A 16256-nucleotide genomic window follows, 5' to 3' on the forward strand; every position below is an offset into this window, starting at 1 on the left:
CTTCGTGTACTGTCCTCCAGCTCTTATCATAATCTTGTTAGCATGTGATTCCCTACAAAAATCCCCTTTTGCTGGAAATACCTAGAAAAACTTCGGTTCCTTGCACTGAACCTAGCTGACATAGGATGATGAAACTGCTAATTTTTTTGGACCATGAGGATTAGGCAAGCTATTAAATATAAAATATCTATCACAGAGGAAGCACTCAGCCAATGGCAGTCATTAATGTTTGCAATAAGACTATTTAGCTGTTAAAATTTGGGGGAAACCAGTTCTGTAAATTGTATCTTGCGGCCCACTCGCGTTAGCACGATTCCCCTCTCTTTTTTTCCAAGCAGTCAGCAGGCATCTATAACAAGAGGAAAATGATCCTTGGCTAATGTTGCTTTTCCCTTATGTTCTCGCCAACAATTCATGTTGCCTTAAGAGATTAGGCCTTTTTATTGCTTGCCTCATTGCCCTGCTGTCTGCACCAAAGCTACGTCTTGGCTGGCTGGGCGTGTCCTTCTGATGGAGTCCAGGCCTGCTGCATGGAGAGCAAGGGGGTTATTTGATCTCCTGACTGTGGCTCTTACAAGCCCCATTGAGAGTGTGCTTACCCACAGAGCCCTGCTATGCTAATTGGCCCAGAGTGCCCAAGAAGCAGAATTCCACCCAAAGAAAGGAGTGTTTCTTCTAGTAGGATTTGGCATTTGGGAGAGGGCAGCCTCTAGGGGGCTCAGGGCTCAGCTCTGGGTCCCACCCAACACTTCCCAGGCCCTCAGAACCCAGAGCTAATGGCAGCAGCTTCTTGATCAGGGAGACGGTGAGGGGCACCTCCTGCCTCCAGAGACATTTTCACTCAGCCTGGACTAAAGTCCTGGAATACAAGAAAACCCCTCTACTGGACAACTGTCAAGATGGATCCAGAGCCTGATATCCTGCCCAGTGAGCGCTGCTCCACAGACACTGCTGGCAGGAAGGCAGAGAAGGCAGCTAGACCCCACCCCTGACTCACACGTTCTTTTTTTATTAAAAAGCTGAATGGCACTTTCCCCACTGTTAATTCTCATTACAGCTCTTTCTAAAAGGCACAGTTATCCTACAAAGCCAACTTGGAAAATCATTAGACCCTGGAGAGGCTCAAACTCAATCCATTCCCCTGGCAAAAGCCTCATGAGAGTGGATTCCTGACAGTAGGTTCTCACAGCTCTGTGGTCACTGGTCTTGCACCTCTGCTCCCAGTCTCAGATCTCAACCCCGCCCTCCCAACTCCCAAACTCTTCAAACTTGCTTCAGGACTGTGCTGTTCATGGGCCACTGAATTCAGCACTACAAACCAGTGTGGAGATGCAGAAAGAGGAGGAGGAGAAGGAGGAGGAGGAAATGCACTCTTTGAAAAATGACAAAAATCCCTTTCCTTTTACCTGAGTCCTTATCTCTCTGTTGAAAGTTCTATACCCTTTTTAAACAGTAGGGTTCTCCAACTCAGTATGCATGAAAATTACTAGAAGAAAACCATAATGAGATACTAATTCACATCTACTAGGCTGGTTAAAATAAAAAACATGGAAAACAACAAGTGTTGATGAGGATGGGGATGGGACCCTCATGCAGGGGAATGTAAAATGGTGTAGCTAGTGGAAAACACTTTGGCATTCCTCAAAAAGTTAAACAATTATCTGATGACCCATCAATTCCACTATTAGGTATATACACCAAAAAACTGGTAACAGGGACTTGAACAGATACTCAAAGACCAGTGTTCCCAACAGCGTTACTCACAATAGCCAAAATGTGGAGTGTCTGACCATCAATAGGAGAATGTGTAGACAACATGTGATATAATCATACAATGGAATATTATTCGGCCATAAAAGGAAAGAAGTTGTGACACATGCTACAATATGAACGAAAATTGAATGAAACTTGAAAATATTTATGCTAAGTGAAATAAGCCAAACACAAAAGGACACGTATTGTATAATTCCCCTTACGTGAACTATCTAGCTTAGGCAAAGGCAGAGACAGAGAGTGGATTAGAGGTTACCAGAAGCTAGGGGAAACAAGGAATTACTGCTTAATGGGTACAGAGCTGCTGTTTGGGGTGATAGAAGAGTTTTGGAAACAGTGGTGATGCTGGCACAACAATGTTGATGTGACTAATGCCTGCCATGGATTTTATGTTTAAAAATGGTTTAAACAGCATAATTACTCAGTCTGCTGGCTTTCCGAATGAAGTCACAATTCCTTGCCCCACCCCCCAAAAAAGGCAGATTTTATGGCATATACATAATACCACCGTTTTTTGTTTTTAAAGAATTACCTGAAGAGCTTGCTGAAATGCGTATTCCTGGAACCCGATCCCAGACTTGCGTCAGTAAGTCCAAGGTAGGCCCCAAGATGTGCCTTTTTAACCACGTCCTGAATTTCTTGAACCTTAACGGAATCTGGTATTTTTGCCGTAAAGAACTCTCCCGCAAGCAGTTTCACCGTGCGGGAAACCTGGCCGTAAGGCACTCCTGCCGTAAAAGATACAGTAACTGGTTGATTAGTTTGGTTTCGATGCCGTAAATGATGTTACAAAAGAGGTGGCTAGTAATTTACCACGGTCTTTGAAAGCATTAATTATCAACTCTTTTTTGCCTTTTTAAAAACCGAAATATAGTTGATTTATGATGTTGTGTTAATTTCTAGTGTACAGCATAGTGATTCAGTTATACATACCGGCTGTTACAAGGTGTTGAATATAGTTCCCTGTACTATTACAGTGGGACCTTGTGTTTATCTTAATTATCAACTATTTATCTAGTTTTGATACAACAGCTTGTTTTCTCACGCTGTCTTTACCAAATGATATGTCCATATGGTGGCATGTTACAAAGTCAAAAGGATAATTTTCAGGAGTCACTAAGGATATGTGCACAAATCCTTGCTATATCATATTGAGAAAACAAAAGTCACACATATATTTTTAAGTACAAGAATAATACTACATATATAAAATACACACACATTATACATAGGAAGATGTGGGAAGGAAATATACTAAAATATTAAAGGAAGTAACTTGGGATGGTAGGATGAATGATCTGTTTCCAAGTTTCTACACTGAGCATGAATGCTTTATATTTGTTTTTGACACAGCATTGCCATGGACCTGACTATTTATTTAAAGTGAATTTATTATTGAATATAACATACATACAGAAAAGTGACTGAATTGTGAGTCTGTGGCTCAGTGGATTGTCACTAAGTGAACACACCTGCACAACCAGCACCCAGATCAAGAAACAGACCATCAGCAGCCCTTCTGAAAGTTCCCCTGGTTCCCTTCCAGTCACTGCCACCCTCAGGGATGAACTGCTTCCTGATTTAAGCACCATAGGTTCCATTTCCTATTTTAAAACTTTATATAAATGAAATCATGTGGTGTGAACTCTTTTTCTGTCCGGCTGCTTTTGCTTAACGTTATTGATGAGATTCATCAATATGGTATGTCGTTGTAGTATATTATAATGAGCATATATTATTTTTAAAATCATAACGTTATTTAAATAAAGATGGCAGATGGCAGATGGCAGCTGCTAAAAACCCAAATACCTTCCACTTCTCTATGAGGGCTGCTCTGCAGAAACTTCTGCTAGGGAGGTAGACATGGCCCCCAGTCCCAGCCATGAAGGTTCTCTCTACCGATCGTTTCTCTAGGTCTTAGAGGATTGTGCCAACCCCATCATCCTCTGGCTCACCCACGACCACCAATGAAACATATTGGTCATTGATTTGAGCCCCTCGATGAAGAGACTGGTCAGATAGGATGGGGAGGGGTCATGTGCCTATTGCACAAGGCTGAACAGGAAGTGGGGCTCAGGGTGTCCAGGTCAGGTCCTCCTGAAGGGAGGTCTTCCCCTCTGTTCCCGTGGTGACCATGGCTGATACACCACTGGCAGAAAGACAGAAGCTTCCTGGCAAAAGTAGCCTCACCTGGTACCCGGCTTGTCACATTCCTCACCTCAGGGACAGTCTTTTATTTCTCACACTAACCTGATAAAGGAAGGACTGGCTATCAGGATTGCCCATTTTATCACCACAAGACTGAAAGTGAGAGAAGTTACCTTGTGTACGGGCACAATCTGGGCTTTGAGCTCAGGTCTGTGTGACCCCAGGAATGCCCCTCAGGGCCACTTCCCTGCCCTTCTCATCGCTGGCTAAGATGGCTCATGAGTCAGTCTCCAGCGAGGGACTCAGTTTGGTGGTCTGGTCGCAGCCAGCGTTACAGTCAGGCAAGTCATCATCTCTGACGATGTGTCAGTTGGTTTGACCATAAAACAGGCAGCTCAATACCTCCCTTCTTGCTCCAAGCCCTACCTCCTCCAGCCAGCAGGAATCTCTGGAAACATGTTCTGGAAAAACGGAGGCATTTTTACGACTCTCTCCTCACCTAAACCTGCTGGGCTGGGACAGAGCACAGACCCTTGGGCTCTGACCGTTATCCTACACTTTGGACCCAGGCCGCCCCTGGCTTTGATGTTGTCTTGGTAAATGTCCCTGAGTCACCAGTGGGCTCTGATCTCTCCAGCACCTAATAATTCAAACAGCCTGGGTCAGTGAGCAGCTAATCAGCTGGGCAGCCCCTGCAGCTGCACAATGAGGTTGCGGGGGGGGGGGGGGTGCTTTCATTCTTAGGGTCTCATTCCACGACCTGATGACCAAGGCAGACGCCTCTGTCCACTAGCCCAGGGGTGAGGTTAATTCCTGCAAGGACCTGGGCGGGGATCTGCCTGGCTGTGGCGGCAGTCACACAGTTTGAATCATGGCTGTCCTGGCCAGGCCATCGGGTGGGAATTAAAATTTAATTTAGAGGGTCCTGTCTCTGCGGCCCTGGTGGCCGTCGTCTGGGTGATTGACTGGCTGGTTTCTTTCACCTTTGGACGCCTTGGGTTTTTACTGGCGGAGGAAATGAAGGCTGAACTGGGGCAGGAAATTCCATGTACACAGGTGTTTCTGGTTAGCCCCGTGCACCTCGCCCAGGGGCACAATGAGGGGCCAGGGATGCCTGTGTGAGCCTGGGGCCTCTGAGGCCCAGCAGCTGTCAGGGCTCTGCATCTGAAGAAGGCTGGGCAGGGCACTCAGGTTGCCACAGGGTGGACCAGGGTACCAATGACTGATCCCCTGCCTGGCCCTGGGAGCCCAGTGACTGCCCGCCGCTGATATGGGACCCCATGGGCAACTTGGCGAGAGCCACCCCGGCCTCTGTGCCTGCAGTGGGCAGCTGGTGGCACCAGGCCCTGACCTGGGAGATTAGCAGCGCCCTGAGGTGGTGTTTACACGTTGTAGCCAGCACTTCATGTGGCTGACCTGCCCCCATTTTCACATCTTCTGAAGGGCTTAGAGATCCAAAAAGCATGCCCTCCCTTGCTTAAAGGGTCCCTGGAGGGGTTGAGGAGGGCAGTCTTGGGCTTGGCCAGAGAGAGCCATCTGCAGGCTTATTTCAGAGGCTGAAGAAGTGACATTCCTTGTCCCGTAATTATCTCTGTGCTGCCATGAGGGCATTTCCACCGTTAGTCATTCACCACCCTAGGTCAAGGCTCTCAGGACCTCTGTTAAACCCAAAATGTACCTGGAGGGAGGGCACATGCTGAGAAATGCACAAGGAGACACCCCTTCCCCTCCCACCTCAGTTTTCTCATCTGCAAAATGGGAATAAGGATCGAAATCTGCTGGGTTGGCGCATGGATGAATGAGAGGCCATTTGTAGAACATCAGGTCCACAGCGGGTACTAGCATACAGAGAATCTTCACTGGCATCCAGCTCCTGGGAACATCTCCAAAAGAATTGCTCAAAAGGAAAAATACGTTATAAATAGTTCAGGGTATTAGTTTAAACACAGTAAAAAAAAATTGTAACCAGTTAAAATGCCCATCAATTGACTTTAGACTGAGGCATGTCATTGATGATGTAGCAAAAAGCCAATAACATCAATATGACAGGTATGAAACCATATAAAGTGCCCAGGAAATAACTGGAGAAAGCAAGTCTATGCACCTTGATTATGACTGTGGGAAAGGCACACCCTGAAGAAGGCAGGAGGGAGATGTAAGTAATTGTTTATATAAATATATTTAAGTCACTCAATATTTAAAAAATAAAAGTGAAAAATAAATAAGAATAGAGATAGATATGAATGTGCCTAAGTTATCAAGTTCCCGCTAAGAAGAGACCCCCATGTCATCAAAACAGGACAAGATGTATATGGTTGCAAAGGCTGAAGAAAATCCTGCAGCTGGGGCTCTGTGCATGCAGAGGACATAAAAGCAGGGTCGTCAGCAAATGCTGGAGAGGCTGTGGAGAAAAGGGAACCCTCCTACACTGCTGGTGGGAATGCAGTTTGGTGCAGCCACTGTGGAAAACAGTATGGAGATTCCTCAAAAGACTAGGAATAGACTTACCGTATGACCCAGGAATCCTGCTCCTGGGCATATATCCAGAAGGAACCCTACTTCAAAATGACACCTGCACCCCAATGTTCATAGCAGCACTATTTACAATAGCCAAGACATGGAAACAGCCTAAATGTCCATCGACAGATGACTAGATAAAGAAGATGTGGTATATTTATACAATGGAATACTATTCAGCCATAAAAATGACAACATAATGCCATTTGCAGCAACATGGATGTCCCTGGAGAATGTCATTCTAAATGAAGTAAGCCAGAAAGAGAAAGAAAAATACCATATGAAATCGCTCATATGTGGGATCTAACAACAACAACAAAAAGAACATAAATACAAAATAGAAACAGACTCATAGACATAGAATACAAACTTGTGGTTGCCAGAGGGGAGAGGGGTGGGAAGGGACAAATTGGGAGTTCAAAATTTGTAGATACTGACAGGCATATGTAGAATAGATAAACAAGATTATACTGTATAGCACAAGGAAATATATACAAGACCTTGTGGTAGCTCACAGAGAAAAAGAATGTGACAATGAATATATGTATGTTCATGCATAACTGAAAAATTGTGCTCTACTCTGGAAATTGACACAACATTGTAAACTGACTATAACTTAATAAAAAAAAAACTATTAAAAAAAAAAAAAGCAGGGTCATCAGAATAAATGTGGCCACTGACATAAGTTTCCAGGGTCAGGCAGGGTGTCCTGGGGGAAATGGGGCTGAGCCCCCATCACAGTCAGCCTCCTTTCATACCCCAGGACCCCACATACTCCCCCTGCCCCTGTAGGCTGGAGAGGGACTTGGCCCCAGTGGAGGGCTGGGAGAATCCTCAGGGCTTGTCCAGCACATGGCTGCCTCTAGTGATAGGACAAGAGAACTGTATTTTCACGGCCGTTAAGAGTTCCAAGGCTGGGTACCTGAGGAGCACTACGGAAAGGACCTCTTGTTTTGAGCGAAACACAAATGAATGGCTGCTGTGTATAACTGAGTCATTTGGGAGGTGGTTGGAGCCTAAACTGAGAACCCTGAGAGCAGGCAGCCTTGTCCTCGGACCCCTGCCTGCCGAGCAGCAAGGCACACGGTGGGGGGCATCTCTCTTCCTAAACAGACTTCCCATCGTTCAGCGCACAGCTTCGTCCTCCTCCCACAGGAAGCCTCTTCTGACCAGCCCAGCCCTTGCTATCCAGAATCTGGATGTGGTCCTGAGTCCCTCACCCTTTCTCTGCTGCACCTCCCTCTCCCCCTAGGCTTTCAGAATGTCTCAATTCATTGTTACTGATTTGCCACAGATGCAAAATAACGGTTGGAATAGCAGCAATGATTTGTGAATTTCGATTCCTCTTCTAAAACCACTCGTAGATATTTCTGCTGCTTTCCTCCCCTCCCCTCCCCTCCCCTCCCCCCTCTTCCTCCCTCCCTGCCCCTGACCCACAGGAATTATGAGACAGTAACTTACATCCCCCCCTTTATATCTCCTGCTCTACTTGTGGTTATCAGGATGGTTACTACAGAGAGTAAGCCTGGCTCTGACCTACCTCCCAGCACCCAGGCCCCACGAGCACCGTCAGATATGGGGTTTGTCATCCTGGAGAGAAGGACAAAGAAAGATAAGCTCAAAACATTGAGCCCTTGCTGTAGGTCAAGCATTGTACTAGTGTCGCACATGCATCAGCCCGTTTCGTCCTCCCGAACACCCTAGGAGACAGGCATTCCTGCTTTGCAGATGGCAGAAACTGAGGCTATAGGAGAGGTAGTAAGTGGTAGAGCTGGGATCCAGACTTTGGCTGTCTGACTCCAAAGTCTAGGCTTTTCTTTGCTCTAAATCCCTGCACTGAAACTTCTCTTTTGTCTGCGGAATTCTAGGAAGTGTTGGTTCTGTTTCTCATCAGTGGGGCCTCCTGCTCCCCATGGAGCAGGGTCTCTGGGCATTTGCACATCATCCCTAGAGGGGAACCTTGGGTGTGTAGAGCCTCGTCTCAGGGTCCAGAATGTCCAGAACCAGCTGGAATCAGAGGCCTCCTGGCCCCTTTCCCTGCCACATGGAAATGTCATTTGTAGTGAGCCGGCTGTAGCTGGAGAGCTGCCTTTTAGGTGCAGTGAGTCAAAGGACCACATGGAAACACTTTAGCCTGAGCCAGCACTGGAGAAGCCCTGGCTCGTAGCCATGAATGGCGGCAGGTCCAATAATGCTGAGCTCCAGGCATACATGTTGCCAAGAAGCCAGAGGGGTTTGGAGACTGACCAGTTCCTCCAGCTCACACCAAGGCCCAGCTCAGAAATGTAGCTTCTTGTTCTCTGTAAGAGAAGGGCCGTGGTCCTTTGGGTTGAGTGTCTTGGTGATGAGATGCTCTGTGTGATGGCCATTTTGGGGGGGGGGGGTTCTAAATCAGCAGACCATGGGCCTCTGCAGTTATATGGAGGTTTATGCATGTTCCTGTGTTCAAAGAAGAGCCACAGCTGTCTCTGCATTTTCAGAGGCATCCAAGACCAACGAAAGGACAAAGACTATACTACCTGGGAGACTGTAGCAGGAACCAGGGGACCACACCAGTCAGCATGCCCCAACATACAAGTCCACCCCTGGGACTGCTGGCACGGGGAGATGTGTCAAGCTGGTGCAGGTATGTGAGGATGGGGAATCGGTACCCAGGTCAGGTGGGATCTCTGAGCAGAATGGAGCTCCTCCTGACTCCCTTCCCCCCTGACCACACAGGCTGCAGAGAGCATGCCTCGCCCCCACCAGGCCTTTGGGGAAGATGGCCTCCCCCTCCATCGTCTGTGAACCTCATCTCCAAGCTTAGAGCTTCCTCCCCAGGTGGGGTTGCCCCCTCTCTGAGCTCCAATTTCCCCATCAGCCTGGAGCCGTATATCTTCTCCTCCTTTCTCCTGGCTGCTTTATAGCTTGCTGGAAACACCTTCCCTTAGCACTTCGAAATGTATCACTTGAAAGCATCTTAAAGTTAACCAATGTGATTCTTTTTTAATTTGAAGGGGCTTATTTCTCCGAATGGCTTTCCTGATCATATAGGAGGGCATGCTCCCTAATATTAAACTTTTTCTTTATAAAGAGCAAAAAATGACTCACATCTGTTTGATATTTAATTCAAATTGAATGGCAGGACAGGAACAAAATTACACTGCAAAAGGCCATAAAGAGTGATGTTTAAAAGAGCCAAGCATACCAAACCTACATGTCAGAAAATTTGAAATGACACAGTTTTGAAGGGACATGGCCTGGGCAATGGGTTGTCTCCTACCCAAAAGCCAGAGGGGTAGTAGCCAAGCTGGGAGAAGGTGAGAGATGGGAGAAGGGCTTACTTTGCACTGGAGGATTTCTTAGGGACTGGTTTCCAGCTACATGTGAGTTTGGAGTCTGGGATCCAAGCCTCAAGCCGTGTTCCTGATGCCATCTGGAATCCAATGCCAGTTGCTCTGGTTAGGAAGTGGCCTGTCTGGGGCCTCCCAAGGAGCTGCTGGATAATGCACACACAGCCTGGGTGGCCAACCGGGCACTGCCCTGCTGTCTGTGTCCAGCAGGCCTTGGGGTTTGGCTACAGCTCAGAGACTGAGTTGAAAGCCCTTCTGCCCCCTGCTGATCCATATAGCAGAGACTCCAATATCCTGTGTCCAAGAGGGCAGAGAAATGGGGTGGGGCCCAGAGAGCTGTGTACTCCTTTTTCTAAAGGCCGGGCAATCTGTCACTGCCCTAGCACTCTGAGAGAGGTCCTAGGAGACAAGTGAGTGTGGTGTCTTACTTAACATCCCCGTTGCATGTTTTAAGCCAGAGGACTGGCTCCAGGGCCCGAGCACAAGCACTGCAATTGTAAACATGTCTGGTGACATCTGCTTGAGCTGCTAGATGGGCCATGACAGTGTGGCTTTGCAACCCAAGCTTGACCAGAGCCAAGCAGCTGCTCCTGCCCAAGTGTGCATGGATGGTGGGGGTGAGGAGACCAAGGATCTAGAATAAATCAGGTGCTGGCTCCCCCACTGACCAGCTGAGGGAATCTGGGCATGTGACCCCTCTCTGAACCACAGTTTCTTCATCTGTTGCATGGGATGGTTTAATGTCTTCATAAGGTTATTTTGAATGGCTAACATTATAAATCTAAACACACATGCACTTTGAAATAGCAAAGCATTATATAAATTTCTTAGGATGGTTACTCTGAGCCCTCTAGGGCTTCTGTGTAGTAGCATCTTTATTTCCAAGACATTTTCACATTGGTTATTTTGTTTCTCTGGCCCACTGTTGAGCACAATGGTCAGGTACTTTCTCCATACAATGGTGTGCTGGAGCGGTCTCTTGTACTGTCTTATGAGAGCTGATTGTTAAACAAGCTGTTATTAAAAATTAAGTTGTATGAACTCACAGTTAAACTATGTTAAATACAAAACTGATCAATAATCAAAACTCACTGCTTCCTAATGACTTTACTGTACTTTTCTATATCTGTGCTCTTGTAAATTGTATCTGGGAATGCTGTGCAGTATTGGGCTCACTGTTCATCTGTTTCCAAATCCAAGTTCAGTGATGTCCTCTTGATAATCTTGAAATTGACCACAGTTGGAGAACTTATACCACAGAAATGAGAGATCGGTCAACGCCACAACCAGATCTCATGCATTGCCCAGGTTGTTAAACATTTACCAGCACAGCCCTGATTGTTGAGTCGTGCAAGTGAGGCATGTGGAGTTTTGGTGACTTTCTCAGAGTCTCATATTCACGGTGAATGTCTTCCTGTCAACGTGTTGCTTTCTCCATCAGACTTAGCTGTTCAGCATCCCCAGGCCCTCGTGTCCAGGGCATATGGCATTTCATTATCCAGAACACTCTGGCCTCCTCTCAAATGCCCCCTGCCATTCCTCTAATGAGAGCTCCTTGGCTTCTGTTTTTCCCCTGAGCTGAGCCAAAACATTCCCTCTGGTTGGTAAAGCATGCTGAGAATCTTAAGTGGAGGTATTTTCTCCTTCTTTAACTGAGGAGCGAAACTCACAGCTCATCATCACCCTGTGACTCTCTAGCCGACACTACCTGGGGTGCTTGATGAAGCCCAGAGGCAGGCGTGTGCGTGTGCGTGCGTGTGCGTGCATGCGCCTGCGTGTGTGTGCCGGGGAAGGGGAAGTCAGACCACATGAGGCTTTCCTGATGTTTCAGCTTGAAGTCTGCACAGCAACCGCAGGCCCAGGGGAAGAGAAATGTAGAACTGAAAGACGGAGCCCCCTGATGATTAGCTTTCCTCTTTGGCCTCCAGCGAGTCCCACAGGGGACCACGTGCTCCTCAGTAATGAGGCCCAGCACTGGTTCTGGAAGCCTCCGACGTCAGGCGTCCAGCCTGCCTGCTTCCAGGGTTCCCAGGCCGAAGCGCCAGTGTGGGAGCCCTGCACCTTGTGCACATGTTTCCAAGAGGTGAAGGGCTGGTGGTTGTGTTGCACCACGGACTCAGGTCTCATCTAGAAACAGGAAAACCTGTTAACAGAGAGCCGAGGAGTCAGAGGTATGGGCCCTGCATGGCCCTGCTGGGATTTGTCCTTGGCTCTGGGGCTCTGAGTCCTATAGACACATGAATCCATTCACTGAGCAAACCACTCACGCTGGCCTCTTCTCATCCCAATTAATTGTTTAAAGTGCATGTTAACCTCTTAACCAGCATCATTGTTGGGGTTTAATGTACTTCTCAAAGCCTCATTCCCTAAAGGCCTGCTCTCACCCTATCCAAATTCTTTCTCCCTGTCAATAGACACTTAACTGAGGACCTACTGGGTGCCAGGTGGTTGCTCAATCTGGCAGTTTCTGCCACCCCCAGGGCTCTGCAGGAGGGGAGGTGCCAGCATGGTGCAGAGCACACAGGAAGCACATGTATGCCTAGCTGAGGAAATACTTTTTGTTTCATGAATCAAGCCTGAAAATCCCCTCTGAGTATCCTAACACTGGCTTAGAGCTAGAAGAAAGCCAGCTTCTTTGTGGAAAAAAGTCAAGGAAGCTTTTTGGAGGGAGGAATATTTGGGGATGGGTGGCGTCTCATGTTAAATAATAAATGGCTGGCATTTATTTAGCATTTCCAAGGTAGGTGCTGAGTTCCCATATGTGCTGTGTGTTTCAATCTTCACAGCAGAGAGGGAGATACTAATAGTATCCCCACTTTAGGGATATACATGAAGAAAAGCAACTTGGGAGATGAAGGAAGTTTCAGGGCAGTGGGGATTTGGACCTGGCTCTGCTGACCTGCCTCTCAGGTGGAAGGGAAGGGGGGGTTTCAAAGTAGACCTCCCGGCAGGTCTCTACTTCTCTGCACCTCACGGTCCTGCCCTTGTCCTCTCTTGCCCTCCTTCTTTTCTTACAGATGCCAAAGGTCACGTGGGTTGGGGTGACAGTGGTGGAGGGGGGCTTGTGTTTGCCTACTAGGCAGTGGAGCCCTCTGTGCTGTGCACCCATCGCCTCTCCATTTTTGGTGGCCTCCCTAGGGCTTCAGGCTGGGGCTGAGGGCACTGAGGTGGGTGCACTCCCTGCGCTGGCTTTGACCGTGTGCCCTCAGAGCCCTCGCTCCCCGTTCCCTTCTCTGCCCTGTACCAAAGGGGAGGGGACTGGGCAGGCTGCATTTCCCAAGCTGCTCATCAGCGTCTTTGGCCGACTTCAGCCAATGGGAGCCACTGGGGGCCGGGAAAGGGGAGAAGCCGGGATGTTTCACCCTCTCTCTTAACCCCTTGGGGAGAGTCTCTGGTGGCCACTGCCTCTCCTCTACATCTCCAACTCCCCCGGACAGCCTCTGCCGCCAAAGCCCCAGCTTCCGTGGGGCGTTCCGGCTGTTTGCCACACAGCACACACTCTGGTAACATGGTCTCTCTCATGCGGGTGACCTGTGCCCCAGGAGCGGGAGCCGGCAGTGCTAGTCCTTCCTGTTCTGGCTGATCTCTGAATTGCATGACCTGCATGGCTTTTCAGTGATTCTGTCACCTGTATACCCAATTCCCAGAAATAAATATTTGAAGTATTTAGAGTGGTTCTGCACTCCCTGCCACCTCCAGCCCACCTCCCCCACAAGCAGGGGGAAGTAATAGGGTCCATCTCCTGAGCCCATCTGCAGCAAGCTGCAAACGAATGGAGGAGTGATATCACGGTATCGAGATCCCTCAGAGAAGCAGCTATAGAAATCCCGTGGCTGACTGCCTGGCTGAGCTCTCCCTCCCAAGGCCCCTGTCTCAGCTGTATTCTGAAGGTTCCCCACCCCCTACCCCCTGGCTCTGCATCTTTAAAGGAAAGTGAGGCAGACATCCCAGCTGGGGCTCCCTCCAGCAGTTAGCGTGCTTGGCTCAGAGCCTGGGGCATCCTTGGCTTTGCCCTGTACCTGCTCTGTGTAAGCCCTGTGTTAGGTAATGCAGAGAGGATCAGAGAAATAACAAACGAGGAAAGAAAGTTCCCCCAGAACCCAGACCCCATGGTTTCTCCCTCCTTCCTGGACTGTGATTTGATTTTGATCCAAATCTGCCCTTTCTCAGACTCCTTCCTGGTTGTTCCCAAATGTCTTGGAGCTGGGCACCATGGTGCTAGTGCCCCTTAAGGAAGTGGGTATCATGGGGAAATAGAGGCCGAGAAAGTAACAGCTCAGAGGTGCTGGCATCACTGCAGGGGTGCACATTTTTGTGGCGCGAGCTCCCTTGCCAAATGGCACTATAAAGCCCTTTCAACTCACGTGCCTAAAGAAGAAAATAATTAAACTCTTCTGTCAGGGATCACCTGGCTCCCCACATCCACTCACTTAGGATGTTTTGTTCCCACTGGAGCGTATGATTGGAAAACAAAGGTAAATGAGAGCAATTTATTCCCGGATCATTTTTTCCCCCAGCAGGATTAAAGCTGCCTCGGCCATAAAGAGTTTACAAACTCTAAAGAAAGATAATAACTTCCCTTCTCACGGCCCCGGTCATGGGGAGGTAATGTATGTTTCCAATCAGCTGAGAATGTAACTCAAATGGTAGATTTTATTTCACTTTAATCCGCCTGCGAGTTCACTTTCAAGGTAAGAGGGACCTCAGCCTGCAATGTGAATAGAGTTCATTAACTCCGGAATCTCCTCTGAACGGTGGAGGCGCTGGCTCTGCTGACTCCCTGCCCCACACGCGGGCCTTGCACAGCCTCGGGGCCTGGTGTGGGGATGAGTGACTGGAGCACGGGGTGTGGGGAGAGCTGCCGCAGCGAGGAAAGTGGGGGTCTGATTCAGGGACCAGGTAACCTGATGGCAGCATCAGCACCAGCAGGTGCCATGGAGCGGAAACCGAGGAAGAAGAGGACGCAGAGCGAAGCTGGAGAGCCAGACTCAGGCAGGAGATACAGTGGAAGGCAGGTCTCCCAACCTGCAGCCCAGTCTGGCGGTGGGGGAGGTCAGGGAGGTGGTGACAAACAGCTCACACAGTGTTGGGCTTTCTTGCTTCTGCATATCCCTTTGCTGACTGCAGCCTGGCCACTCAGAGGGCTGCTGTGCAAAGAATCCATGCTCAGTTCCCGTCTCAGCCTGCTCTGGTCACAGGGCACCCTGGAGGTAGCCTCTCGGCTGTGTCTTTACACATTTCCAGATGTCATCTCAGGGAACTGTAGTGCTCTGGGGTACACTTGACTGTAACTGATGTGACTATAGTAGATGTGTGTGTGCATGAGTGAGTGTGTGTGTGTAAGCGAAGTCCACGTGTCTACTTGCATTCAATTCATCCCACTAAATCGGACAAAGTCAACCCAACTGAACACTTACTGTGTGCCAGACACTCACTAGGTGCTTTATTGCGGGGCCTTACTTTACCTTCTCAGTGTTGTTATTTTCCCCATTTCCCTGCAGGAGAACCTGAGGCACAGGGAGATTCAATCACTCATCCAAGAACTAGGAAGTGTGGAGCAAGAACCGTAACCTAGGCAGCAGCCTGACTGTGGAGCCCAGGCTTGGAGTTACCACCGTGTGTGTGTGCGTGTGTGCACATGCACACCCTCAGCAGTGTGGGCTGCCCTGTGTGTGGGAGCTAAGAGAATACAGAGGCCATTGTTGAGAAGGACCCACTGCCCCGCTCAGGCTGCTATGCAGCAAAGGCAAGGGGTATCCAGCTCCTGGATCAGGACCAGAAGCCAACCCGATAATTCCAACTGCTGGGCAAGAATCGGGGTGGGTGTCAAGGATCTGGTGATTTCAATGGTTTTCTATCTCAAGAAAAATGATGCCTCGCATGGAGTGGAGCTGTGCTGTTTTGGAAACTTGCTATGAGGCTGGTAGTGAGTTTCCAAAGGAGACTTCATGAACAAGCAGAGTCTAAAACAACAAGCTGGGGGTTTCTTGGCTCCCTCCCGCCCTGTCTCTGGTCCTGCCCACTGCTATCGTCCCCACAGAGAAAATACTCTGGGCTGGCAGTGCAGTTGAATTTCCTTGCAGCCTGCACTGGATGCAAAAGGATCTCTCTTCTTGGGCGGGAAGTGGAGAGTGTTGAAAGCTTTGTTGGAGGTGGTTACAGCCCCTGGGATGTGAGCCAGCCAGTGGGCAGCTTCAGCGCCTTGGATATCATAGTGCAGGGTCTAGGCTGATGGCAACCATCTGGGTTTGTAGATTCCTCCCTTCATGCCACAGGTGAACATGGTTTCTAAACCACACTCTCCCATCCTAGGATGGCATGACGTGTGACTGCTTGTGCTCTGCTCCCCGACACAGACCAGCCCCTACAACATGCACTGAGAAAATTGTCCCAGCCTTGGTCCGCTACTAGTCCCTTATTTGGAAAGGCCACCCCCATCCCACCCCTCATTGGTATATGACCCACCTGGAGTGAAATAACTGCTGG

General features: G+C 48.7%; 1 protein-coding gene across 1 annotated transcript in view; it reads left to right on the forward strand.

Moving 5' to 3' along the window:
- LOC106729437 (translation initiation factor IF-2-like) overlaps positions 1 to 10851 on the forward strand; it is a 37876-nt gene extending 27025 nt beyond the window's left edge. Inside the window, exons 3-5 of the mRNA XM_032468654.1 lie at positions 2300 to 2370; positions 8919 to 9064; positions 9157 to 10851. Of these exons, the coding sequence (XP_032324545.1) occupies positions 2300 to 2370; positions 8919 to 9064; positions 9157 to 9244 (305 nt within the window). The 3' untranslated portion in view covers positions 9245 to 10851. The remainder of the gene's footprint in view (positions 1 to 2299; positions 2371 to 8918; positions 9065 to 9156) is intronic.
- Positions 10852 to 16256: the final 5405 nt, after the last annotated feature.

This window comes from Camelus ferus, chromosome 3 (genome assembly GCF_009834535.1).
Source record: "Camelus ferus isolate YT-003-E chromosome 3, BCGSAC_Cfer_1.0, whole genome shotgun sequence".
NCBI lineage: Eukaryota > Metazoa > Chordata > Mammalia > Artiodactyla > Camelidae > Camelus > Camelus ferus.